The sequence below is a fragment of the Photinus pyralis genome, unplaced genomic scaffold, assembly GCF_008802855.1.
Source record: "Photinus pyralis isolate 1611_PpyrPB1 unplaced genomic scaffold, Ppyr1.3 Ppyr1.4_LG1, whole genome shotgun sequence".
NCBI lineage: Eukaryota > Metazoa > Arthropoda > Insecta > Coleoptera > Lampyridae > Photinus > Photinus pyralis.
This window is the reverse complement of record NW_022170249.1, coordinates 54,508,065-54,534,537: the sequence shown is the minus strand read 5'-3', so window position 1 is coordinate 54,534,537 and position 26,473 is coordinate 54,508,065. Positions and strand designations below refer to the sequence as shown.

Sequence of the window (26,473 nt, the reverse complement as noted above, 5' to 3'; positions counted from 1 at the left end):
TTACAACTCAAGTGCCAACACCTAATAAAAATGAATACTACACAAGTGCAAAACGATGTCGAGAATTTGTACCATTAATTGTATGTGAAAAAAACACTTGGAAAAGCTTAGGTATAAAAACTAATAAACCTCGAAAATTTATATCGAGTTGGTGCGAGTTATAGGTCTCGGCGGTGTAATTTTTCTTGGTTATTGAACTGTGTGAGGTAGCAATATAAAAGATATTAACTCTCTGATATTGGGATAAAAATCAAAAAATGTATTACAATTTCTACGGAACGAAACCGTCGAATTATTCAAACGCGAACAAGAATTTTGAATATTTCACATTCCGTTTTTGTCGAGTATTTTACTGCAAGAGTGTATATAATTTATAGCAAAAAAAAATTGAATATTCTTTCGTGTTTGAATTGGGTTATGGGTATAACGCATTCGCGCTTGTGATTACAGAATTATGTATGTAGAACGGTCGATGTTATGTCAATTTTAGTTTCCCAGAAATTTATTTTTACTATCGGATGAGCGTTCATTTAAACTCGGGACATGTTCATATGAGATGGTTTTGGGAACACGATATACTTGCTCGCACAGAAAAGTAGTTGCAAATTACCAAATAAAGAGGAAATAACATCACATACCTGCTTTTGCTTTAAATTAAAAAAATCTGCAATAAATCTGTTGTTTTAATAAAAACCGAAAGTTATTGAAAAATTCCTATTTCAAAGCAGAATTCCGTGGGTGTTAGCTCAACGTAAAAGAGACATTTTAAAGTAATTGAAAATATGGGCGTACTTTGCAAAACTAGAGGACACAAACATTAAGCTGATAATGTCTAGTTGTCTAGGAGCTACACAATACAAACTAAATGACCCCATTATTCGTCACTGAAAATAAACTTTAATTACTTTAAAATGTTTATTTTACAATTAACCACTCGGCTTGGCCAAACTAACGTGATCTCAACATTTACTGGGTTCGTAACCACGTCACATTTTTAAAGCAATTATCGAAACTGTAAAATCTACAATGAAACCCTAACCTTCCGCAGCATTATCTACAACTAAATTTAATCTACCGCAAATAGTAATTAAGGTCGAAGACCCTCGGGATATACTCATGGCGACCTTGTGCGTTGATTGACAACGCCCGTGGTAGGGTAAGAGTACCAGTTGCGGCCACATTAAGGATATTTTTAATCCCAAAATGCAATGCATTATATTGTTATTAATATGAAGATCAATTTATTTGCACAAAAAAATGTAAAAAATAATTAAAACGGCTTTTAAATAATAAAGGCCAGCAAACCCATTAGTACCACTTCCGGCCACTGAAGTATCAGTAGGGGCCATTAATTGTGCCAGTTGAGGCCATAAGTAGTTCTTGGGCGAAAATTAAAAAGTTTACTCAAAATATCAAAACATTTATTTAAAAACTTATTATTATTTAATTATTATGTTACCTTACTTATTTAAAACAAAAAAAAACAGTAGGTATATTATAAAATTTTTAAGCATAGTATCTAAAAACTTTTTATTCAAACTCAACCATTTCAGGAACTGAAAATACGCCCCTAGAATTAATTTTCTGAGGAGCACTAATAATTTTAACAATTTCGTCATTTTTGTAGCATCTCATCTTTTTTTTCGGGCCACTTCCAGTGATTCAGTGTTTTTGTCATTGTGCTTATAAAATATCCATCATGACTAATTTTTGTCATTATGCCAGGGTAAAAGTTGTCTTCATAATTAACAATAACATGGGTATTTTCTTTCAGGGTTTTCTGCTCTTCAAACGTCAGTTGAACTATATCTTTTTCTGCTTCTTGTATATTTGCTTTTTCGTTCGTTAGTTTTTTTTTAACATTGCCTACAATAATTGGTGACGATGAGCTATGGCTTGTGCCTGGTGATTTGGGCATTTCGTCTTGATCTTTATTTTTTTTATTTCTCTGGATTCTGTATGGTGTTTTTTCTTTTTGCTTTCCTATTGTTCTATTTGCTTTTGCTTGTTATCAGCTCTTTTTTTCTTATTTTCTTCTTTCTTCTTAAGTGCATGTGCATCAAGTTTAACAAGTTCTTTTTCTTGCATTTCAATCCACTTTGCGCTGGTCAAAACACTTGACGTGTAGGTTCTCTTTTTGACTACTTGGTTAGTCTTTGGTTCAGGTATCACAAGTATAGCCCATGTTTTGTTCATCAGTCTTATTTGTGTCGATTTTGGATTCCGTAGTATCACAATTAATCACAGTATTGTTACAGTTTTCCAAATCCGTATCACTTTGCTTTGGTTTTTCTATTTCGCTGGTATTGTTATCTATTTCGGTTTTATTTTCTGGATTGTTGGAAATTTGGTCTAGAGTTTTAACCTCAATTATATTATTTTTGCCATTATTAACTTCTGTTCTATTAAAATATTTGAAGTCTGATCATTTACAACATCTAATAGGTCCAAATTTTTAGCGAGTTCGTTAAGCAGGTTGTTTTCATCCAACAAGTTTATTGCCTCTTTGTCAATGGTTTTGCAGATCCAAGGCTGATCATCAATGCTACTGATATCTTCTGTAGTCAATGAATTTTCAGTCGTAATATGGTTAAATTCAGGAAAAGGAAATTCTAATATGTCTTCTCGAAAATCAGGTATATCATCGGAAACTTCTTTATCATCGTTTGAGTCTACATCGTACTTAATGCTTTCCCATACACCAAATAACATTTGAGCTTCTTTTATGTCAGTTTTTTTCTTTTGTTGATGCTTTTCTATAAACTCAAATAATACTTCTAGATCTATTTTTTTTCAATATAAGATAAGCATTCTTTCTTAAAGTTAAGATAATCTATGTTAACGACATCTAGATTTGAAGTTTGGTTTTCTTGAAGTTGCACTGGAATACTCGAACTTTTCGATTGATGTATTGTTCCATCGTACTTTATTTTAAACGTGTTGTGTGATGCAGAATGGAATCAAAGAAAATACATATAACACCGTTAATAATATTACATGCTTCCTCATTTCACTATATGACGCTCGGCCTGAAGATGACCTTATAAGGTCGAAATCGATAGCCGCAATAGGACCTAATAAAAAACGTGTTTAAAAAAGATTTTCTTTGATTCCATTCTGCACTCGAACTTTTACTAACACACTTGCTATAGTCGACGTTATTTGGTTCATATGGGTAAAGACCACATTTTCGAAATCCATTAAATATGGTTGTTTTGAACGATATTTTTGTTAATATATTATTTAAAAGATTTGGTACATCTTGTTTGGGGATTTCCCTTCCATCATGTTCCAATCTCCACATTCGCAATTCCTTTTTCCAAGAGGGAAGAAGACTGCAACATCTAGAGGCTGAAGAATGTGGGTGGTATTGGGATATAAACACACTAGAATTATGCCATTATTCCTGCAAAATTTGCTTAACTGGAGGCTTAAATGTGATGAGTGTCCATCCAAAAAAATTATTACTGGCAAAGTGTACTTCTGGCATTCGTGACAGCACCTCAAAAATATTCGACTACTTATGGTATTATATATAATAATCAGCCACATTTATAGTGGTGGAAATACCATCAGCCGAAGCAAGAATGCATCATTGAGTTATAGGTATAGGTACCTCGGCGACGATGGGTTCTTCCTGTGCATGAGAGGATGTCGCTGCACGGCACAAGCAGTAGAAAAAAATACCTTCGGTTACATTCCTCAAAGAATTCCGACATTTTTGGATTTGCCTAATGCTGCCGACTATACGGGCCAGTGTTTCCGTCGTACCTCAGCCACACTACATTCTGATGGTGGTGGTAGCACATTAGATTTGATGCATTTGGGCGGATGGAAGAGTGCAATGGTAGCGCAAGGTTATGTAGACGATAGCGGAGAATCCAAACAATTGTCTAATTGCAGCAGTGTCACTAAACACGGAAATTGAAAGGTCTGATGTAGTCTAAAACGATACACCTCCACAAAGCGCCCATTTTTTTGGAAAATTACTATAATTGTGTATTCAATGTATGTACACAAATAAATAGTTGAGCATAATGCCCGTCGTTAAGGTTATGACCGTTATCCGTTAAATAACATTCCTTGTATCAGTGTTGTGATGTAATTAATATACAAGTATGACATAAACCATTTTAACGTTCATCAAACAAGATGAATATTTTATGAACTGAATATTAGAATAATATGAGAGTGACCATTAAACAATTCGTTGGATTAGCCGAAGATATTTCTTGTTTATTACTACTGTATATCATTGTATTTTGTCAACAGCATTTAGTTGTTCGTATAATGAGTTATTTCCGTAACAAATCCCACATTCTGTTAAGAAAATACTGTACTGTCTAAGATAAGAACATTGTCCTGAATTTTTTTAATTGAAATTAAATTAAATTGTAGGTGTATTTATATATTCAACTGCTCAAAAGACAAAGGGTCGTTATTGCTCGCTAAGTTAAAACTCATAATATATTAAGATTTTTGCGCCATTATGGCATAGAAAATTAAAATCACATTGGCTCAAATTAGGGTGTAATCGTTCTTACAACTAGATAATTTTGTTCCTCTTTTTACTAAACCGTGCCCATAACTGTAATCCTCCGGAACAATGCATTGCTCTTCGAACAATTACTTACGATATCGAGGTATAATTCTCAGCGGTTTAGCCTAAATGGACAGTCATTAGAAGGGTCGATTAGGATAAATGCACACTTGATATAATTGCATCGGCTTTGTTTTATATTTGATCCGTAATTTAGTGTGCGGATATTACATTAACGTTAATACAAAGAACGGCATTTTGGTCCAATAACAGAAAATGTAGTGTCAATTTATCAACTGTAAAGATCTTGTACGCAATAAAGTTCCTATCGGGATAATTTATTAATATTATGGTGGTTGGTTTGGCAAAATTGCAAGAATTTTATTTAGTATCTACTTATATTTCAACTTTGCGTACATTTGGTTGACAGCGTTACTGTCATATTTTAAATTAATGGAATTGATTTCAATTTGTCTTAGTTTATCAGTAGTTAAATCAGATGGACTATCAAAGAGACTGCCTACAACAATATTTTTCATTACTCAGCATGGACAAGAAAATCTACTTAATGTTTGTTTACGCAAGAAAACCTAATAAATAAACCTTACATCTTCAACCAAATAAAAATCTTACCGCACATCTAAACCAACTTTCCGAAATACAGTGTAATCCCAATGGACTAACATGCACATCTATGTCTATTTGCGCTCCGCATCTAAGTCTCGACCACAAAGACTGACCATTCTAATCCCTTCTAATCAGAATCCGCTTGTCAGAATAGTAAGATTATACCCCCCGCTTATTTCCCAATGGAATTACTGCTACTGTACGCACTTTGTGCATGCATAAATGTACGCACACCTACAGCCCCTCTGAGAACCTTTTTCGATTCGATTTGCCTCATCGGTAGTTTATATGTGACGATACGGAACTCACGGACCAGATTTTGAAATAGTTATATACCGCACTATTAGTCCAGGGAATAGAGGGTTTTAACTTGCAAAATGAGAAGTAGTTCCAATTTCTTTTGCATGTCATAGACAGTCATCTGGTGGTTAAGAATCTAAGTTTTCGACCTTCCACCCCTTGTGCTTCCCCCGTACCATCCCCAAAACCCTTGAAATTTGGTAGATTTCTTAGTTTTTCAATCATATCTTTTTATAAGTTCACTTTACAAAAAAATATTGTTATTAGTTATTACTTTTTTGTGAAATGTTTATTAAAAAAGATATAGAGCTTCAAAGTTAGCTTATATTTTTAAGAATTCTGAAATTTCTATGTACCTAGATGTTTTAACCAAATTTTATACCTTATCTCTATAATTAAGAATTTTATGAGAAAATATCTTGAACTTATTGTGGTATAAATCCCGCGACCCTGCACCCTTACCAAAGGGGATGCATAATAATTCATCTTTCAACCCTTGCTAGTGGGGATATTTGAATCACTATGAGATTGTAGCGCTTTCTAATATACGTTTGTTGTTTGTTTCACTTCAGTTCAGCTTCCCCCTCCCCAACCCCGGAAGGAAATGAATATTTCAACTCCCTTGCGGCGATTGATTAGCCAGAGAGTACAACGCTTATTACTTATATTTTCGAATACATTCGTTCTAGTTTATCCCTTTCAACACTCACTATAGGGGGTTGAAGTAGTCCCTTTTTGTAGGATATGAAACAGGTTTAAATGAAGTAAGACCACTTTTCTTATTTGGTAATTGTATTCGAAAGCGCCATAAACACACAGTGATTCAAATACCTACTACGACCAAGGGGTAGAAGTGCTATCATCCCCTTTGATAGGGGTGCAGGGTACCGAAATTAATAGCACCATAGCTTCATAATCGATGTATTTTCGCATATAAAGTTATGATTATAGAGATAACATACAATTTCGTTAAAATATGTACATACATAGAAATTTCGGAATCTTCAAAATAAAGACAACTTTTAAGTTTTGTATCTTTTGAAACAAAAAATTTACGAAAAAGAAGTATATGACAAATTTGTGTAAAATTTGATGGTCTACAATTTCTGATAACAATATTTTTTTGTAAAGTGAACCTATAAAAAGATATGATTGAAAAACTAAGAAACCAACCAAATTTCTTTGGTTTTAGGGGTGGTGCGAGGGAAGCACAAGGGGTGGGAGGTCGAAAACTTGGATTCTTAACCACCAGATCTTCCTCTATGGCATGCAAAAAAAATTGGAACTACTTCTCGTTTTGCAGGAAATGGTCCATTTTCAGTCTCTATTCCCCGGACTATAGTTCTGAAAGTTAATTTTGTACTGCATTTAGTGCGAATGCGGGAAAATTCTCTCCGGAAGAGTTAGGTAACGAATTACATTGAAAAGGTCAAAAATAAAAGGGTTGGAAAGTATATAAGACTGGTTCACTTTTCGAAGTTTGTATGTCCTAGGAGCATTTCAGACAACATTTGGCCAACAAGGCTTTTTTTACTAATTGGTACCTGCTGAACACGAATATCGATGTTGGCACCTCGAAATCTGAACAAGAAGTCCAGAATTCAAGATGGCGGCCAATTTCCGAAAATGTATTTTCTCGAAGTAATGAAGAAGCAACAGAAATACATCTATATCTGTAGTGCTATCCTAGTATCCACTTCCTTGTGAAAAGCTTCTAAGGAGGAAATCTGTGTCGTCTGACGCTACAGAAAACTTTTCTTTCATCACTGAAGCTTCCAGCAATCACCAGTACGCCGTGAAATTAGGCGGATGCGTCAATAACTCGTTCCTTTTGTTTTCCTCTAATGAATGGAAATTCTTCCATATGTGAGGTAATGGAACATCGCGGATATCTATCACACGACGCACAGGAACCAAAATGCTTGCCAAAACAGAAATAATTTAATAATTACAGGCTGTGAACAAATTTAAACAGTAGCCATACAGTAGATACAACTAAAGTATCATCTGTTGATATATTGCTTTGTTCTCTATACAGAGTTCTGGATGCATTCGCAGCATTTATATGTTTTTTCCATGACTGACAGTTTTCACAGCCTTCAACAAAATTATTTTGTTAATGGCCCTGCAACTTATAACCTTCACACGTTTCACACTCTTCGTTCCCTAATTTTGCAAAAGATATTCGCATACGCTCGACCCAGGCGCGGATTTAACCACATTGGGAGATGGGTTACGGTTTATGCCATTTTTGCAACAAAAAATTCAGTTCTGCGACATGCGACATTTTAAGTTACTAAGTAAATGTCAAATCCCATCCAAGACAGGATTTTTCAACAATAAGGACTTATGATGCTTGCTAGGTAGTTGCGGTGCCGACCTATTTATGCAAATTCGTTTATGCACCTAGATTAACAGAATCTCTAATACCTAGACACATTTTCTTGAAATTTCTATATCTATCCGTGTATTTTATGGCAGGTAGGTAGGTACTAAGGTAAAGGATTAGTCTGTTATTATTAGAAGAAAGAAATAATAACGCGCTGCTTTGATCTCAAAGCACAGAAACCGAAGTGCAATGTAATTTACAACTGTTGTGAATTCCTAAAAGGATTTGGGCGGTTATTATCATTTTCAAGGAAGGACTTTTCACAAATGTTTACGTTTTGTGAATTTTGCATAAAACGCGGCTTAAACGTTAAGTTTCCAATTTAGTGGTGTTCGAGGTAATGTTAGAACTGATATGTGAAGATGGCAACGTCTAATCAGCCTATGGAATGGGCTAAAAAGCGCCATCGTAATTTGTTTAATTATTTTAAAAGAAGCAGAGGAGAAGGAGAAGAGCAGGACATAGAAATTCGTAATAAAAGAAACCGGACGGAAACCGAACTCCAACCAGAAGTGGCAGAAGTTATTTTTAATAACGATAATCACATTTCAAGTATGCGGGACGCTGATGACGAAAAAAATCAATGTGATAATACTGATTATGTTATTATTAAAGATATTGGCTTACATTAACCCGCAGCTTTATAAACAGAGTTTTTGTACCATGGATATTGTCTACGATAGTGCATTACAAGCTTCAAAATTGTGACGAAATTTATTAACATACAATTACGAAACTTTTACAAATTATGTGCACTTTTACAATTTCTGTTGCAACCACTGAAAGGAGTTTCTCAAGCCTGAGATTGTTAAAAAGTTATTTGAGATCGACAATGATTGAAGATCGTCTTGTTATACATTCACAGAGAAATTGAATTAAATCTATAATTAAATCTAGAAAATGTTATAAACCGATTTGCAAGTACAAAAAGAAAACTCGATTTTGTTTATTTAGAAATTTTTTGGTTTGTTCTTTTTTTATAGTAAATTAAGAATTAGGCAGTTATTAGCTTCCTAGCATGTGCTAGGTAGCTATTGCGATAGCCGTTTTTTGAACATTTCAAAATTTCATCAAATGTCGACGTTTTAGACCATTTTAAGCAACTTTTAAAGAATAAAATTTTTTTCCGTCTGTATGTACGTACGTTTGTTGGCAATTTTCTGAGAAAACGGCTCGACGGATTTTGTTGAAATTTTGTATATATGTTTTAGGCATACCGAACAGAAAAATAACGGGCCGGATTTTTGAAAAGAAATTTTGGAGCGCCGTAACGGCATCGAATTTTTTTTTTCAAATAGCAACCTAAAATTTTTATTCTATTATTTGGAAGACCTTATTTTCCTGTGTACAACCTACAAAAAATTGGGCCGGGTTATATTATCAAAAAACGGAGAAAAAAATTGTCAAAGTCAAAAAAATTGTGTTGCATATGTGCAAAACGCAACGATCTTGTTTCTGAAGCAATTTAAACGAAATTTCTATGGTAAGTCCCTTTAATAAAAGCAAACAAAATTCATGCGCAAAAATCGTGTTGCGCATGCGCAGAAATGCAATTTTCTTATTTATGGAACATTGGCTTCCTAGCATGTGCTAGGAAGCTATTCTGTCAAGAATTTGACACCTGGTTTTTTAATATGTTATACTCGTATATTATGTCAAAAATGTTCTATTTTTATATGTAGGTATAATAAATGTTTATTTTATATTTTATATAATGACCTTAAAAATTGTATGCGCCCCTTCCTAGACCAAATCCTAAATCCGCCACTGGCTTGACCTGGCACCTATAAACATCGTAAGACACTTTAATTTCCGGATACTTGTCCTTGTGCATAAATGTTACGTTAATATCACTGGGGAGGTATAGAGTCTTAGGTGCATGCTCCCTACGATAGTGTGCTATTTCAGGGTTGAAGGAAAGAATATGTTCTTTAATTTCATCTTTAGAAATGAAATTGGCAGATGTCGATTTACCTCTTCTGACAGGCACAGGAAAAATTTGTTCTTTTGGAGTCTTCGAAGGCACTTCAAAAATAAATCGGTCATTTTTTTGTTGTAACCTAATGTAGGTAAGAAGAATGTTTTACAGACTTGAATTTTCTATCCATCTGTTCCTTCCAATCTATATTAATATGTATTCTGCTACGTACTTTAAATTTCTCCTCCAGTTGTCCTTCGTTTTACTTCCTAGTTACAAAGTGTTAAGACTAGTGCCCTCCTCTCAATCGAGGTAAGATTCCAAAACTGATTATTTATTTCTTTTCTTCTTTCTTCTGATATGTTGACGGTACACTTTAACTTACATCGTTCATCACAAGGACGAAGAACACTATGATTTTCTTTTAAAGTTTCTGCTTTCCTTTGTTTACGAACCTGTAAACTGTCCACTATTTTCTTTCTCTTTCGCACTGTACCTTTTTTGGTAAAGTTGTCTTGTCTACTAGATGCGTCATTTGCAGAGTCAGTAGTGGAGTTGGGTGTTTGCCTTCAGACGGCATGTTATTTTCAAGGACTTCACCAAGAACATTATGTATTGTATTCTACTTGTGGAGTTTGAGACGTTTCAATTATTACCTGCTCATCAGGTACAATTAATATGTCGTCTTCCGTCCAAATGGGTATGTTTTCGATGTCAAGATCGTACGTAGGCGTAATAATAATCTCCTCATCAGCTGGCAAAGCAACTTCCGGCTCAATAATATTATTACTGAACCCACTAGTTGTATTTACCATACTCATAATTTTTTGGGCACGTGAATGGAACATTATTGGGTATATTTAAAATAATCAAACACTGACCACTGCAGCTGCTTTCCATAGACTAATCGCAACTGAAAAGCAAGCTAACTATTAATTATATAAAGTGCTTGCGCTCCTTAGCATAAGTGCAGTAAACTCAGCGTAACTTATACAGAACGCAGTAAGTACTTGCATATACTGCAGTTTTGTTAAGGAAATACGTGACACAAAGGTAAATACTGCACTTTAACGATTCAAATTCGTAGTAAATACTGTAGGTACTGCATTTTGTCTTGGTTATATTATTATATAGATAGAGCTCGATCTCACGACACTCCGGTCTGCGGATATTTGCCCCTGCTCCCTGATCACCTACCGTAAAGAGTAACGGATTGCAAAGAGTTGTAACAAAAGGTTTGATATATTGAATGATTATGTGAACTGAATATAACAATCTTATTTAGGTCATATCAGAATTAATTTAGGTCTTGTAAGAAAACGCAGGTAACCTACGTAGGTCTTACACGATCATCATACTTGCGTTCCAAGGCAAAATATTTCTATACAGAGCTATCGAATTGTAGTTCTAAAACCACGCGTATGTAAAACACAATGATGTCAGACAAAGTCCGTTTGCCATCCCGACGTATCGCCTGATGATGGACGAGAAATAAAGTCCGAAATCGATAGCGACTAACATTTTTATAATAAACAAAATTAGTGTAATATTTTCGACAACCACTAGACCACACACTAATTCAATATGGAGCCATTCATCAACAATATCCGTTTGGTAAATGTTGAAAAATGTTCCAAGTCAAGTTCATTTAGGCAAATAGTTTATGACGAAAGTAACGTTAAATTTCTCTTTGCAGGCCGCAAGCAGCCTTTGTATCCCAAAGCCAAGCGTTACAATTTAGATAACAAAATTTTAGCTCTTTCTTTATACAAAATAAGTGGAAAAGGTACCTATAATAAGGAAATATTCTTGTAAGTATGTTTGCACTACCTTCAGCCAAAACATTATCAAACCTGCTTCAAGACATTCCTTTGCAACCAGGAATTAGCGATGCAATTTTTGATTCGTTGGAAAACAACGTTGCTAATATAAATAAAATTGACAAAACTTGCATTCTTATGTTTGATGAGATCGCAGGAGCGTTTTTTTACAAACAGAAAGAAGATTTCATTGTTTGGAAAGTTCGTCACTCGAACCGAAGGCGGTTTTATGACCGTTGAATAAAGTCATAGACATAATTTTATGCTACGAGGACTCGGACGAATGTGGAAGCAACCGTTGGCCTTTAACTTTTTCATCTGGATCTATTAAAAGCCAACATTTGAAACAGCTCATAGTGCTGGTCCGTAAAGTTTGAAAATTTTATTACTGGATTTTGTATATTTGCTTATTTCAGGTAGTACAGATATGTCAATTAATCGGACTTGATGTTATTGGAACAGTTTGCTACTATGCTACGTAATGACACGTCCCAGTTAATGCAGGCTAAACACGAGGAAAAAAATTTTTGGTTACTTAATGGGAGCAAAGGAAATTGTCCCTTTATTTGATATTCCCCATATATTTAAATGCTCAAGAAATAAATCTTTTAAATAAGTATCTACATTTTGTAATGGATGGGAAAAAGAAAATAGCTATACTGCGTTCGCACTTCCAGATGCAGTGTGGAGTGACATTTTTTCCCCCAAAATTTAGTAACTTTTTGCTTTGGATTTCCGAAATAATCTATATTTAGCTTATTTGTTTATTTATAGCGTCTAATATACAGTTTCCAAGTTAAGGATGTCTATCATGGGAATCTCTGAAACCATAGAAGATACGATGATGGTCAAATTAGAGGAAAGTGCGAAATTAAAGAGTTATTATCATGCTTTAAAGAAAACTGGAATATTCCGATTACTTCCGAATGCCAGAAAAACCGAAATTTGCATTATATCGTTTTTATTTTTTTATTATTTGAACAGCTACAAAAAATAAAACACTTTCTCATTGCCACTTGCCGAGCGTTAAGAGATTTGCAATACAACGTTTCGTTTCGGAGAAATCATCATCAACTTTATTTTTTTATAAGGTCCGTAAAAAAACTACACACTGTATTGAGTAGTATTTTTTATTACGAATACAACGATGTACACCACACCTGTTCAAATAACACAGGAAAAAATAAAAACCAAATCGGCAAATTTCGGGTTTCCTGATATATCTTCGGAAGCAATCGCAATTTTCTGGTTTTCTTTAAATGAAGATCATAATAACTCTTTAATTTCAAATCTTTTCCCTAATTTAACCATCGTCGTATCTTCTATGGTTTCAGAGATCCCCATGATAGACATCCTTATCTTGGACCCAGTGTATAAGGTAAGTAAAAAGTCCCGGAACGGTCAATTATCTCCAGTATTTATGAATCAATTTTTAAGTAATGATAATGTTTTCTTTTTTCGACTTCCGGTTTTGCAATTTGTAGTGTCTTACTTTAACTTTTGTATCACTTTTCGAATCAAACAAAAACTGAATATGAATAACACTTTTTTGCATAGTCTTTTATTCTGCGTTCGATAGCAATTATACAGGGTGTCGCATTAAAAAACAAGAAGTTAAGGTCATTTCCGGCTAAACCGGAAGACATTCCAATTATTAAATGCATTAACATTTGTTATATAAGCAAACCAATTATTTTAAAAAAATGCTTCATAAATAACGGAGATAGTCGACGTACCCTGTATTTAAATATTCCGTTTATTCTGATTAAATACACTCAATGCAACCGTTTATTTGATTTTACAGTAACTGAGAGTTGACGATGATATGACGTTAATCGAACCGCAATACTACCAACTTAAGAACGTACATAACCCCTTCTCTCCAGCGGACTGTAAAAAACCGGGGTGCGGAAATATCACAAATACACACTGTTTCATTATTCGTTTGTAAAAGTTCACCACTGCTACATACGGAGCTATTAAACTTAATTTATGTTGGCATATTTATAATGTACGTTATTTAATTTTATATCACAAACTTTACAATATGCGGAATTTTTGTCATGCAATTTTTACGTGCCGCTTTTATAATTCATATGAAAAAAAATCACACATTGCGCGCACCTTTCTGCTTATATTACCCCTTTGCAGCAGCTTTTACACGTATTTCATATAATTTTCTGCGCACCTTTTTTTGTCGCAGCTTATAATATAAAAGGTCTGCTTCCGATCATAAACTCGCAAGAATTTTCCAAAAAGGTTACTCTCTTGTGTATTGAAATTCCGTTACCAAATAAATTCGAAGCAATATTTCCGGAATGAACAGGTTTTAATGTACAAAATTTGTATTGAAAGAATACAAACTTTTACATTATGTTTGCTCCTAATCTATTGAAACAGAAGAAGTTTTCTGGAACTCAATTTGAATATTAGCATACTGAATTAAATTTTAGAATATCGAGAAAGAATTCAAATGCAAATGCATTTTCAGCGCGAGTGAAAATAACACTCCATTTCACGACGATATTTTAATATCGTTCTGTAGGAATTAATGTAATATCTCGCCGCTTTACGTTAATATTAGAAATCCTGCTGAACTGAAAACTGAACGTGTTCTTTATTAATTTATTTTATTTGCTCTGGAAAATCGATTCAATATAGGCAAAAAATAGTTTGCCAAATTGATTTCTCTAAAGAACAATAATATTAATATATTATTATCGTATCGTATTACCTATAGGCCTGGAGCTAATGGGCGTTGAGCGTTTTGCTCATTCCACTAGGCATGCAAGCACTTGGGCAACTTGCCGAAACGGTCTACGACGAACAGTAGAATGGTTCAAGAGTATGTAGGCCCAATGGCCACGAGTCAATACCCGTAGTCGATTCAGGTCCCTACCAGATATATAACTTCTGTAACAGTTAATAATCTTAACATTTCTGTCCATATTTCAATTTCCACCTGTATATTCTCTAAATTTTCTCGAGTCATTGGCCCGTATGAATAAAAATAAGCAAATGCTTATACTTGCAAAATTCAAAGTAAATACTCGTGACTGCCCCTTCATGCTGGTCTGTTTAGCAGCACTGCACTGCGTCCTGTCCTGCTGCTCAGCAGCGCTGCTAAGTCGCCCAGTGGGAAGGAGCACTTACGAGTATTTACTTTGAATTTTGCAAGTATAAGCATTTGCTTACTTTTATTCATACGGGCCATTGAATGCGACCAATTTCTAGTTACTTTTAAATTTCTGTGTTTGCCTCTCCGATTTAACTTGTCTTCTTGTCGTTAGAGGACATTTAGTTTGTTTTGCGTTTTTTATGTTTACCATTAAATTACCTTATATCATGTATCAAATACTGCTCTACTATTCGTCAGAGATAACTACCCGTGCTTTGGCTTGGGTAAAATTTCGAAACTTGTGGAGTCTTCCAGAAACCTGTAATAGAATCGGTCGTGCTAAATTCCCGAATTTGGGTGCTTGATATATTTTCCAATGGTCGAATTGATTTAATACTTAGCGGATGTATCTTTAATCAATCGATTACCCGTTGTGCCGACAATTTGTTTTTGGACGTTCGGTTTCAATTTTTTTTCGAAATGGACTTTTAATACGGAAAATTCAAGCATTCCAAATCGTGCTTTCTTGTGCATGAATTTAGATTACCGATGTTCTCTTTTTCTATTGTAGGGGAACAAATACCGACGATATAGTAAATTTTTAAGTCATTTGGGACGTATCCAGTTCTTTTCATTTATGTACTCTCTGAATAAGAGGTTGACATTATTGTGGGTTATAACGTAGTCGTAAGTAGGTTACTTTTTAGAGTCTTTGCAAGGGGGTTAATATTCAGCTGAATCCGGGGAAATAATCGGCATAAAATATCCCGTAGAATCATTAAGATCTTAGTGGCAGCCCAACGTAGATCGTGAGAGAAATAGCACAAGCACAAGCTTTGTTACCTACGTAGGAGTTATTTTTGGTTACACCAGGAACCTTTGGAATTGTCGACCCAATTTATCGTTAGCGGTGACGTACCTTCAACCTTTTTTTTGTTGTTGTAAGACCTAAATATCTATGAACAGTTTATTTGACCCAAATATGTAAGTGGAAATTTTTACGTGTAATTAGTATGCTTGATCTTTAGGACTGTTTAACTATCAAGTACGAATTACTCTAGAGAAGTAATCACTTGTAAGGTAAAGAGCTGGTTACTACGATTAATTTCAACACCTCAAGCTACCGATTATAGTACATCATTTCAATTTTAATTTCTAGTAATTATACTTGTCGTTGCTTAGCGATACGGGGTGTCACATAACTTCAGGGGTTGTTGGTGGGTTAATTTTTGTGTTAAGATGGGAAGATTTCATTTTTTTGTATTTTGCATACTCTTTGGTTAATAAACAATAATCTTTCTTGTGGATCAATTGTTGACTCTTTTTATACTGAAGCTACCTTTCCTAATTCCGGTGGCTGCAGATAAAATTGTTTGTAGAATTAGGTGGCGCCCGAAAGACTTGAATCGAAGCACCAGTAAGTATTAGTGGCGGAGATTTATTTGGAACCTTTTATAATAATTTGTGGTCAAAGTTTTTCATTCACTTACCTACTACCCTGAGTAAGAGCATATCTCTCTACGCTGTTAACTATTTGGCTAACGGAGCTAGCTGGCCGATCAGCGGCGTGTGTTGATTTCAAATTGCACATGGTATTTTATCGTGCCCTGCATTCTAAGCTTGCGCGTTATACTCCTAACAACTTAAATTCGTTTTTTACATGAATATTCTCTTTTTTCAGTTGAAGTAGCGGGTCTCCATGGCCTTTCTGCAAACGGTAAAAATGGTCACATGCTGTTTTCTGTGTGGTGAAAAACTGAAACCTGTTAATGTGTTAATGGCGTCTTGCAGTATCTTGGTAATTTTTGTCATATCTGTCTGGGATATTGATATTGTCAGGTCGTCCACATAAAGCATTGTCCTTATATATTTCCCCAATGTATCGACAATTCCATTGATCACAATGGTATATAAAGTTGCACTTAGGACGGATCCCTGTGATATACAGTTGATTTGCGCAACTGGCTCCGATATTACATTCCCTATTTTTACCGATCCGTTATGAAGTGCGATATTAGCCTTGGTAGTTTACCCGTTAGTCCCCATAGTTTAGGATTTCATGTCTCCAAACTAAATAAAGCTTTTTGCAGATCAAAGAAGACTGCTAGGAAAACTGCCACGGTGTGTAGTGTTTTGCGAAATGTTTCGTTGATAGTATGATCAAGGTAGACTTTGTGATCCGTGGTAGAATACCGCTTTTTAAAATCTGTTTGGTAAGGAATTATTAATTTATTCTCTTCCAGTACCGTTACTAGACGTAGATTTACCATGCCTTCTAAGACTTTGCTCAGACACGATGTGAGATATCGGGCGTAGGTTTTCGACTTTGGATGGATCTTTTCCCTCCTTTGATAAGGCGAGGATAATAGCGTCTCTACATTTCAAAGGATAAGTACAAACCTGTTTTCCATATTATATCGTTATATATTAGGAAGTATTTTTTCAGATCATTTGAAAGGTTGATATAATAAAAACGGGAGCACATGGAGTACTACTACATCAAGAAAATCATTTGAAAGGTGTTTTATCATTGTATATATGGTACCATAGGGTCCCAGTGTGGAATCTTGTGTAGAGCATTTTCCAACTCGTGCGTGTTATACTTCTGTGCATCGTTTGGTCCATAGTCAATGTGATCTTGTTGCTCTACCTGTTCCGTCCGCAGAAATCGTTCGTTATACCATTTGTTACTGGAGATTTCGGCACAGCACTTCGCTATATAATTTGCCGATTTTTTTTGGGCTTATTTGACTTCTCTTCGTCTATGTATATTACCGGCAAAGTTGGAGGTTTCCGAGTACCCATTATGTTTTGCACTTTGCGCGCCACATTTGATTGTTGTTAGATAACTCTCGCATCAAAACACACCGATTCGATATTGGTTAACCCAAAATATACAACGAATATCATAAATATGTATATGTTACCGGACAAACCCGATTTTAGGACAAACTAGTTTGGCCTTATTGATTACAGGCTGAACTGGTTTCGCCTAACAGCGTTAGGATAAATCAGATTGGCCTGGTTGAATTGTTAGTAACGTTTACTTTAGTAGGTGAGACTATGGAGGAAGATTCTGTTAATGGTGGGCATAGCCAGAAAGAATGGAGAGAAAGGTTCATGACTACAGTTTTACAAAGCGAAAACGATAAATCAACACATTTCAACGTATTGACAAAAGATAAGTACCAACAACTTATAAATGAAGTCGAAACTGCTGCAAACACAGATAAGAAGACCCCGTTGCAGCAGAGACGCCTGAAACGATTTAGTGTAATTGACATTGGAGGGGTAAAAAAATTGGTGGCAGCCCGTGAGAGAAACGAAAACATCAAGTACTATCTGACGGTCGATGAACTGTACGATGTTATCGATGCTGCTCACGTGGCAGTTGGTCACGGTGGCCGTGATAGAATGCTTGCCGAAACGTCAAAGAAATATGCCAATATTACGAAGGAAGAAATACAGCTTTATCTGTCAATGTGCCAAGTATGTCACATGAAAAAAAACAAAAAGAAACAAGGTTTGGTCTCAAAACCAATTTTACATTCGGAAATGAATAGTAGGTGCCAAGTTGATCTTATCGATTTTCAGACTCAACCAGATGACAAATTTAAGTTTATAATGGTTTACCAAGATCACTTAACAACATTTGTTTTGCTTCGTCCATTGCAAAGCAAAAGAGCCGAAGAAGTTGCCTACCAACTGAATGACATTTTTTTAACTTTAGGAGCCCCGTGTATTCTACAGTCTGACAATGGAAGGGAATTTGTTAATAAAGTTATTTCTGAAGTAACACAGTTGTGGCCAGAGTTGAAGATTGTGCATGGTAAACCGCGGCACAGCCAAAGTCAGGGCTCAGTAGAAAGAGCCAATCAAGACATCGAAAACATGCTTGCATCTTGGATGGCTGATAACAAGACAACAAAGTGGTCGGAGGGGTTACGGTATGTACAATTCATGAAAAACAGAGCTTTCCATTCTGGTATTAAACAATCTCCTTATAAAGCTATGTTTGGTATGGATCCTAGAGTCGGACTCTCTACTTCATCTCTGCCCTCTGAAATTTTCAAAGATATAAATGATGAGGAAGATCTGACAAAGGTTATAAACAATAACCTAACACCTGCAAGTGAAACAGCTGATGATATCTTAATGGAAGAAGATGAAAATATGGTTCAGGCTCATACCTCAACTGACAATCAAATAAAACATTCAAGAAAAACCGCTGCTGAAGGTCTAAGAAAGCAAGCAAAAAAAATGAAATCCCACAGTGATAAGTCACATCCACCAGCCAATATTGGAGATAACGTCATGATACCCATTCCCGATGTGGACAAGTCTAAAGTTGACCTAAGGAATATCATTGGCGTTGTTATTGATATCACTGATGAGGGGCTGTACAAAGTTGGAACGAAACATGGAATTCTTCAAACACTATATTGCAGGTAGGCATACGTTTAATTTATTTAGTATGTTATATTAAGTGCATTTGTTAAGTGCAAAATATGGTTTAAAAACGTTTTTTAAACCAGTGTTTGCTCTCACAATTTTGACCTCATCGTCCATAATATTTACCCTAATTCAATGATTTTTTAATTTAAATCAGCCTAAATATAAGTCTTACAAATGTTAAAAGTTTAAGGTTACATAATTGTTTATCAAGAATACAATTTTCGGATTTTTTTCAGAACCCAGTTTGACGTGAGCGCCCAAAGATTCATTACTGAAAATGATGTGAATATGGAGAGTGAGATTTCTTTAAGAACAGCAGCAACAAAACATTCCATTGGTAGCGGTCAAGGATTTCTAAAATGTTCTTGTACAACAAGCTGCAAAACAAATAGGTGCCTTTGCAAAAAGAAAAATGTACTCTGCAATTCTAAATGTCACTCCAGTTTGTCATGTAACAATAAGTAATCAATAAACACGTTTAGTTTTGTTCCTGAGGATTCGAGATGTGAATTATTCATTACCCTTTTAAACTTTGTATGAAACTCTAGTATTACTTTGAACCCCCACACCCCGGCTGCTTGGGTTTGGCCTGATCTTGAACCCGGCAAAACTAGTTTATCCGTACGCTACCTGGCCAAACTAGTTCAGCCTAACAATTCAACCAGGCTAATCTGATTTATCCTAACGCTGTTAGGCGAAACCAGTTCAGCCTGTAATCAATAAGGCTAAACTAGTTGATCCTAGGGCGCTCAGGAAAAACTAGATCATCCTAGTCCAAACTAGTTTGTCCTAAAATCGGGTTTGTCCGGTAACATATATACCATATGAAATTTACGTGCGAGGATATTCCTGGGATATGCGATCTGCGTGGAATATACGTGGAGGATATTCCTAGGATATACGGTAGCATACGAATAGTCCATATTCGTCTACGCATATGCTATGGCTATATTTTTGCTATGTGGGGAGTCTCAATCTGAATAAATTGTTATTAATTTAAAACAAAATATATTAGTAATGAAATGAGGTTATTGCATGTGAATATATAAAAATTTAATTCAATTTTAGGGAAACAAGATCCCTCAAATGGAATTAATGACATGGAACTTAGGTCAATATTAAATTCCGCTTAGTTTTCATAAGAGTATCACGTTTTGATATTTTGAAAACCATCTCATACACGTATTTTTCAATCTAAAAGTACTGTTATTTAATATCGCTGTGTAAAGCAAACCTGCCTCGTTAAAAAATCGGAAAAAAATAAAATGCATCGCCAGCGCTCGTAATAAAACGCTATTCCATATTATCTTATCATAAAATGTAAATAAGTTCAGCATCGAGAGCAAATTGCCAATCAACAGCGTATTTACAAAGGTTCAGTATCCTGTTGAAATGACACTGATTTTGGAAAATACAAATCGATTACTTATACGACCAACATTTTATCTTTTTAACGGAAAAAACAGTAACCAATAAACTTACCTTCATCCAAGCAACAACTGCCGGAGGACGCGATCCTTTACACTTGCAAACAATATCATACCTCCTACCGCCACTAAGCGGTGGATTGTCGCCTTGTAGTTTAACTTCTAACGGCCGGAGGAACATATCTACAGCTACGCGAACAACCAAAGGTGGCTGCAGTTTACTGTTACTAACTTCACAGCTATACACCGCTAATAAATGCGACCGCGTTAGTTTGGCTATCTTGAGCACAGTTTGCGATTTAGCCCTTTCGGGCATGAACTGAGTATCCTCCGCGACGAGTTCACCGTCTCTCCACCATGTCACCTGAGCTTGTGGTTTTCCACCGGTCGCCGTACACGTCAAGCTTAAACCGGCACCGTCAGCGTAAGCCTTAGTTATCCCATTTTTTATGGGAAATCCCGATTCGTCACTTATTTGCACTCCTTGCGGGGGAACTGGAACAAAACAATTTGCTATTAATTTTACAAATAGGTAAGACGACATTAAATTAAGATTTAATTAGTGAAAAGTGTCACTGTAAAGTTTCTTATAGAACTTCCAGATTCTTAGTTTGCTTCTAACATATTCGAGTTAATTAGGAAAGTGGGGAAAATTCAGAATGAATGTTTAACTTTGCTTAATTTAATGGCAATGTTCTAAGTTTCCCTTAAAATAAGACTTTAACCAGGCGCAGCTGTTCTACTAGGGAAATACGAGGTGTCAAAAGAACCTCTTTATTACTGTAGTAACGGTTCAGAAAAGGAAGTTCAATATCTCAAGTTGATTTATACAAATATTTTGCAAAGTCTAAAAAGTAACAACTTTAAAATTAAATTAGCTTTCCTTCCATTTTCGTACGACCCTTTTTAATGGTTGCGTATTCATTGTTCTTTAAAACTTATTTGTTTCAAGAAACTTGTCTAATAACGGTTAAAATGTAAAATAGTCGCGCATAACTTGGGAATAAAAAAATAACGCGAAAGTTATGTTAGTACACGTGCGAATGGTGAAATTTAAAAAAAAAGGTGAGCGCCCTCAAGTTGTGGTCCGGCGTATATTTTAAGATTAAGTTTGGAAATATGTGAAGCACTTACAATGCACAGGGGTTAGAAAAAAGTCGAGATGTAAAGCATAAATATCTCTCATTATGGGAGATATTTTGAATGAAGTACTTTGTAAAGGGAGTTTTAAAACACTTTTGCACGATTTGGCTAAAAAGTTTCACTTCCTGGGAATAAGAGTGTTTTAGTTAAAAGAATTGAATTTTGGAAAGAAACTTTTATTTAATTTCATTCCGGCGACTACTCCAGCTCTAGCTATATTTTTATGGAATGCTTTTTTATTATATAATTCATGAGTAAAACACAATATCTGCAAGTTTTTGTGCGAGCAATTTCAATGTAGGTGGCAAAATAGCGTCACATTGATGGATGAGTTTGGTTTTTATTTTCCAGATTCCCGTATCATTTAGACACTCTCAAACGGATTTTGCAAGAAATTGAATTTAGTTTAATATTAAATACCAATTAAAACTGATTAATTTGCACAGTCGTAAGTTCATTTATTGTTTATTATCTATAAATTGAACATAGCAGCTTTCTGGTAAGTTATTTTAAACTGAAACTAACGCGAAACTATTTAATTGCAGGCGTCACATAATGAACGTCGACATGAGTTGACGATATTCCGAGAATAATGCCATTCTTGGAATACGTTCCATGGTTTCCTTTATGCAGAACAGCGTAAGTCCGCCAATGAGCTTAATTGTAGAAAAAGGCTTTAAACGGATGAAACCAACGCGATATTGTCTATCCGTATTTTAAAAGAAGCAGAAACGCGCGACCATTTCCAATTCTGGAAGCTGCGTATCCTACATAATTCCTTTTTAGTTTCGGTATATTCAGTAATCCCTTCAAATCCTTGCACGGAGTTCTAGTCTAAGAAGCTTAAAGTGGAAGTTTAAAAAGTTTCCCATACATTACCGACATAAAAGTATCATAATACGATTTGTAACATTTCTGACACTTGAATGTTAGCATATTGATTTAAAGTTAGTTAAATTCGTAAACGAATTAGGAAACTGATAGCGTAGCTGGTGAATCCACTTGGTATGCTAAGGAGTGTGATACCTGATAGGCACTTGTATACCAATTAAGTTTAGAATTCCTGACTAAAATATTATCGACATTTACATCAGCGCGTTCCAGTTTTAGAGATCTACTTGAGAAGTACTTCGATGGCATTCCTGACAAAGCGAGAAGTGCGTAAGAAAATTGACGAGGAGAGAAAACTACTGCTGCATTCTAGAATGTTACATAATGTATTACTTCAAACTGTCTTAACAAGCGCTTTCACACCTTATTTTTTTCTGTGTGATTTGCAGAATGAAAACTTGTTAATAGATGGAAAACGAATAACATCCATAACTTTACTTCCAACTTGTTAGTCTACACAAAACACGGCTAGGTACGAGGCGCATTCAAGTTATAAGGCCTCGGGTTTTTAGCCTCTCTAACTAATAACCCGAAAATAATGAAACAAGTTATAGAATAATAACGCAAAGAGTGTGCTATTTAGTGTATACTAACAATTCTATTGCCTATAAATTGACCTAATACACGACCAAGGCATACTCTGTGGGGTGTTGGAACCGACGGCAACGACCAGAAGCTTTCGTTTATATATAAGCCAAACCAGGGTTTATGCACTAAAGCCGTATTAAACGCAGACAAACAACAATGAGTGCGTTCTGTCAATTCTCCACATTCACCAAAGGCAGACAGCTGGTTTAAATCTGCGTGATGTGTTAAGAGAGTTTGTCACCAGAAAGAAGAAAGATCTCGTATTTTCGGAAAATTGTACTACTGTATTAAATGTTCGGAACGCTACTGTATAAAAATTTATTTGTTCGAATAATTATACCGGGTGAATACTTTCAAACCGAACATAGGGAATTAACATGGGAAAACAGTTTTTCGCAGCTTGTTGCTCCCCAAATTAACTTAGAGGGTTCATAATGAACAAAACGACGTACCAACGTCAACTTACTTTCGTTTGTTATGCAATACATTAAGCATGTAGTTTATTTTAGCCGCAACAGTTGGTAGCATTTCACGACGTTGTCGCTTTTAAATTTTGAAATCTGACAGTTCGCGTTTGGTTTACTTTTCGTTTGATTGAGTGAGGTAGGTATATTGAGGAACTGGAAGTAGAAATGGAACAGTTTAGTTTGTTAAGTCAGGCTGACAACTTATGTAGTGTATGGGACAAACTCAACTTTATTATTGACAACAAAATTACATCAACATTTCTGAATGTTGCAACTATTTTAAGGATATACTTAACAATACCAATTAGCAATGCTGAATGAGAGCGGTCTTTTTCGGTATTGAAGTTGGTAAAAAATTATTTACAGAGTACACTTTCCGAACAAAAGCTGAATAGTTTGTCAATTTTATACATAGAAAAAAATATATTGAGCACTTTGTGCTACGACGAAATCATTAATACATTCGTTAACTCTAAAGTTAGAAAATAAAAGATTCTTTATTAGTAATTTAATAATAGATTTTATTATATTATTTTCTATGGGAGTCTGTTAAGTTAAATTAATAAAATTGAAACGATAAGTACCCAGGTAGAGCAAATGTGACTGCAAAAAGTTTTAAAGAAGTCTTTACATGTTTAAGAAGTATACAGATGTGCATAGAAGCAGTTGAAAATGCGTTTTAAATTGGTAAAATGTCCTCTCTAGAATACCTATTTGACAACGTTTCTAAAATGTAGATAGTAGTTTTATAGATGTATAGAAGAGGTATATGAGAAGTTCTTGAACTGTTCTAATAGACTACTTTGGGAAGTATTGTATATTTTATTAGAATACTTGAAGACATATTTAAGAAGATATGTAGATGAATTAAGAAACACTCATTTAGACTTCTTTAAATGTTTAATATACTCTTTGAAGAAGTCTTGCATACCCATTTAAAGTGTTTTAAAAGAAGTGTAGAAGATGATCTTGTAGAATTTTTATATCCCATTTTAAGATATACCTATCATAGATTTTGTCGATATATGAAAGGTTGTCTTTTTAATTACATACATGTTAGTTAGTAAAATTGTTTATTGCACAAAATAAAGAAAAAAAAACATTTTTACAAAAACATTAAAGATAGTAATCAAAACCATCTTAACATCTACCACAACTTAAGTAAAGCTTATACCTAAATATAAAAAAAAATACAATGTTACAAATTAAAATTAAAAATAATAAAAAGTATTATTTAATGTTAGGTACACATTTTCGCCCACTACAATGGAGCAGCAAGTGTGAAGAAAAGCGTGTGGTAAATAAATCATTGTCCATTTAAAAGTTGTGGTTGTTGTTGGGCCTTTTTCTCCTTGTTTACCCTATAATTGGCATTTTTTAACCAATTAGAAATCGATTCCTTAAACAGTTGGGCACTGCAGTTCGGATTTCCAAACTTGTCAACGATTTCTATAAATAATTAGGTATAACGTAACGTATCATTTACAGAATGTGTACGGCAAGGAGGAAATCGAACCGCTACATCACAACAAATTCGTTTAGAATACCAAGAATATTTTGGAGCAGTAGCATGGCAACAAGATTCTGTTTTTGTTTTTGTTTTTTTTTTTTGTTAAGTACGACTTCGACTGCTAAGGTCTTTTCGTCTACTTCTAATCACTTGTAAGTTCTTACTACTGCCGCATTATATTTTGTTGTACATATTAATCAATTTTAGGTAGTCAAGAGTGCTTCTTATCCGGTCATCGCTTTTAAGATTATCAGGTAAGTTTCTCATTAATTTCTTTTCAGCTCTTTGGTGGTTGTGCTGCACAGTCGCAAATTATGTGCGTTACGGTCAGTCTCTCGTTGCAGTATTCACACAAGGGTGCATCGAGGCCCTTCAGCAGGTGTTCGTGTGTAACCTTTACATGACCAATCCTCAGCCTGTGTGTTTTGACCATATCTGCTCTGGACATATGTTTAATGTAAAACATTCCCCTTACTTGCCGTTTTATTGTGGTAAGATTTGTATTCGCCGCTTGCCATTTATGTTGCCATGTGTCTAATATCTTTTCTTTTAGATATGTAAATGCGTCCGTTTTTTCCATCACGTCAACGTCTACTTGTGGATGTTCAGAAGCTTCTCGTGCTGTTCTGTCTGCAAGGTCGTTGCCTGGTATACCTGCGTGTCCTGGCACCCAAATAAATATGATGGATACATTTTTGTTGTTTAGGTTTAATAGTTCTGATTGGGCCAGTTTAGTTAAAGCATTATTGGAATAAATTTGTGTTAAGTCTGTTAATGCATTTATATTATCGCTTGCAATAATAAATCTTTGAGTTTCAGACAACGAGGAACAGTGCTGAAGAGCTTTCCAGATGGCATATCTTTCTGCGAATCCTATAGTCGACTGCGGGTTTAAGGTCCATTTATTTGTTATCTGCGAGGCGATCGCATATCCTACTCCATTCCCAGATTTAGACGCATCGGTAAATATGATATCGTATTCTCCATACTCACTACATATATTTGTAAATTTCTGTTGAATGCGAGTGGGGTTTCTTTGCGTTCGAGTAATAAGAGATCACTTCTAATTACTAGTTCTGATAGCTTCCATGGACTATGTTCTTGTATTTGTTCCTCTAATAAGGGAGGTAGAATTATGTTGTTACGCTCTATATATTCAGAGAAACGCACGACAGCTGGCCTAGTTATTGTTGGTCGCAACCTAAACATAGTTTGATCTGTTTCTAAAATGGAGTTATTCGGATGTGCTGGTAGTGCTTTTATTTTTGTGAAATACTTCA

General features: G+C 35.0%; 2 protein-coding genes and 1 long non-coding RNA gene across 3 annotated transcripts; 2 read left to right on the top strand and 1 right to left on the bottom strand.

Annotated features, from left to right (window-relative positions):
- Positions 1–17,773: 17,773 nt before the first annotated feature.
- LOC116163069 (KRAB-A domain-containing protein 2-like) lies at positions 17,774–19,525 on the top strand. Its single transcript, XM_031476914.1, has 3 exons — positions 17,774–19,160; positions 19,404–19,462; positions 19,509–19,525. The coding sequence occupies exons 1-3, from the start codon at positions 17,776–17,778 to the stop codon at positions 19,523–19,525; spliced, it is 1,461 nt and encodes a 486-aa protein (XP_031332774.1). The 5' UTR covers positions 17,774–17,775.
- A 286-nt stretch (positions 19,526–19,811) lies between these two features.
- LOC116163059 (cell adhesion molecule 2-like) lies at positions 19,812–21,780 on the bottom strand. The gene is made up of 3 exons (XM_031476901.1): positions 21,729–21,780; positions 20,650–21,089; positions 19,812–19,877 (listed from the first exon to the last, which is right to left on the bottom strand). Exons 1-3 carry the CDS (start codon positions 21,778–21,780, stop codon positions 19,812–19,814), a joined length of 558 nt encoding a protein of 185 aa, XP_031332761.1.
- Positions 21,781–24,846: 3,066 nt separating this feature from the next.
- On the top strand, positions 24,847–26,065 carry LOC116160161. Its single transcript, XR_004143151.1, has 3 exons — positions 24,847–25,345; positions 25,401–25,684; positions 25,747–26,065. It is a non-coding gene; the product is annotated as an uncharacterized LOC116160161 (long non-coding RNA).
- Positions 26,066–26,473: the final 408 nt, after the last annotated feature.

What these genes read in the sequence shown, in the direction of transcription:
- LOC116163069 (XM_031476914.1), top strand. Translation starts at nt 17,776, where the DNA reads ATGGAGGAAGATTCTGTTAATGGTGGGCATAGCCAGAAAGAATGGAGA. An exon ending in CTTCAAACACTATATTGCAG is followed by an intron (nt 19,161 to 19,403) that starts GTAGGCATACGT and finishes GATTTTTTTCAG; the next exon opens with AACCCAGTTTGACGTGAGCG.
- LOC116163059 (XM_031476901.1), bottom strand. Translation starts at nt 21,780, where the DNA reads ATGAGAGATATTTATGCTTTACATCTCGACTTTTTTCTAACCCCTGTG. An exon ending in TTTTCTAACCCCTGTGCATT is followed by an intron (nt 21,090 to 21,728) that starts GTAAGTGCTTCA and finishes GTTTTGTTCCAG; the next exon opens with TTCCCCCGCAAGGAGTGCAA. An exon ending in CAGTTGTTGCTTGGATGAAG is followed by an intron (nt 19,878 to 20,649) that starts GTAAGTTTATTG and finishes TATTGATTACAG; the next exon opens with GCTGAACTGGTTTCGCCTAA.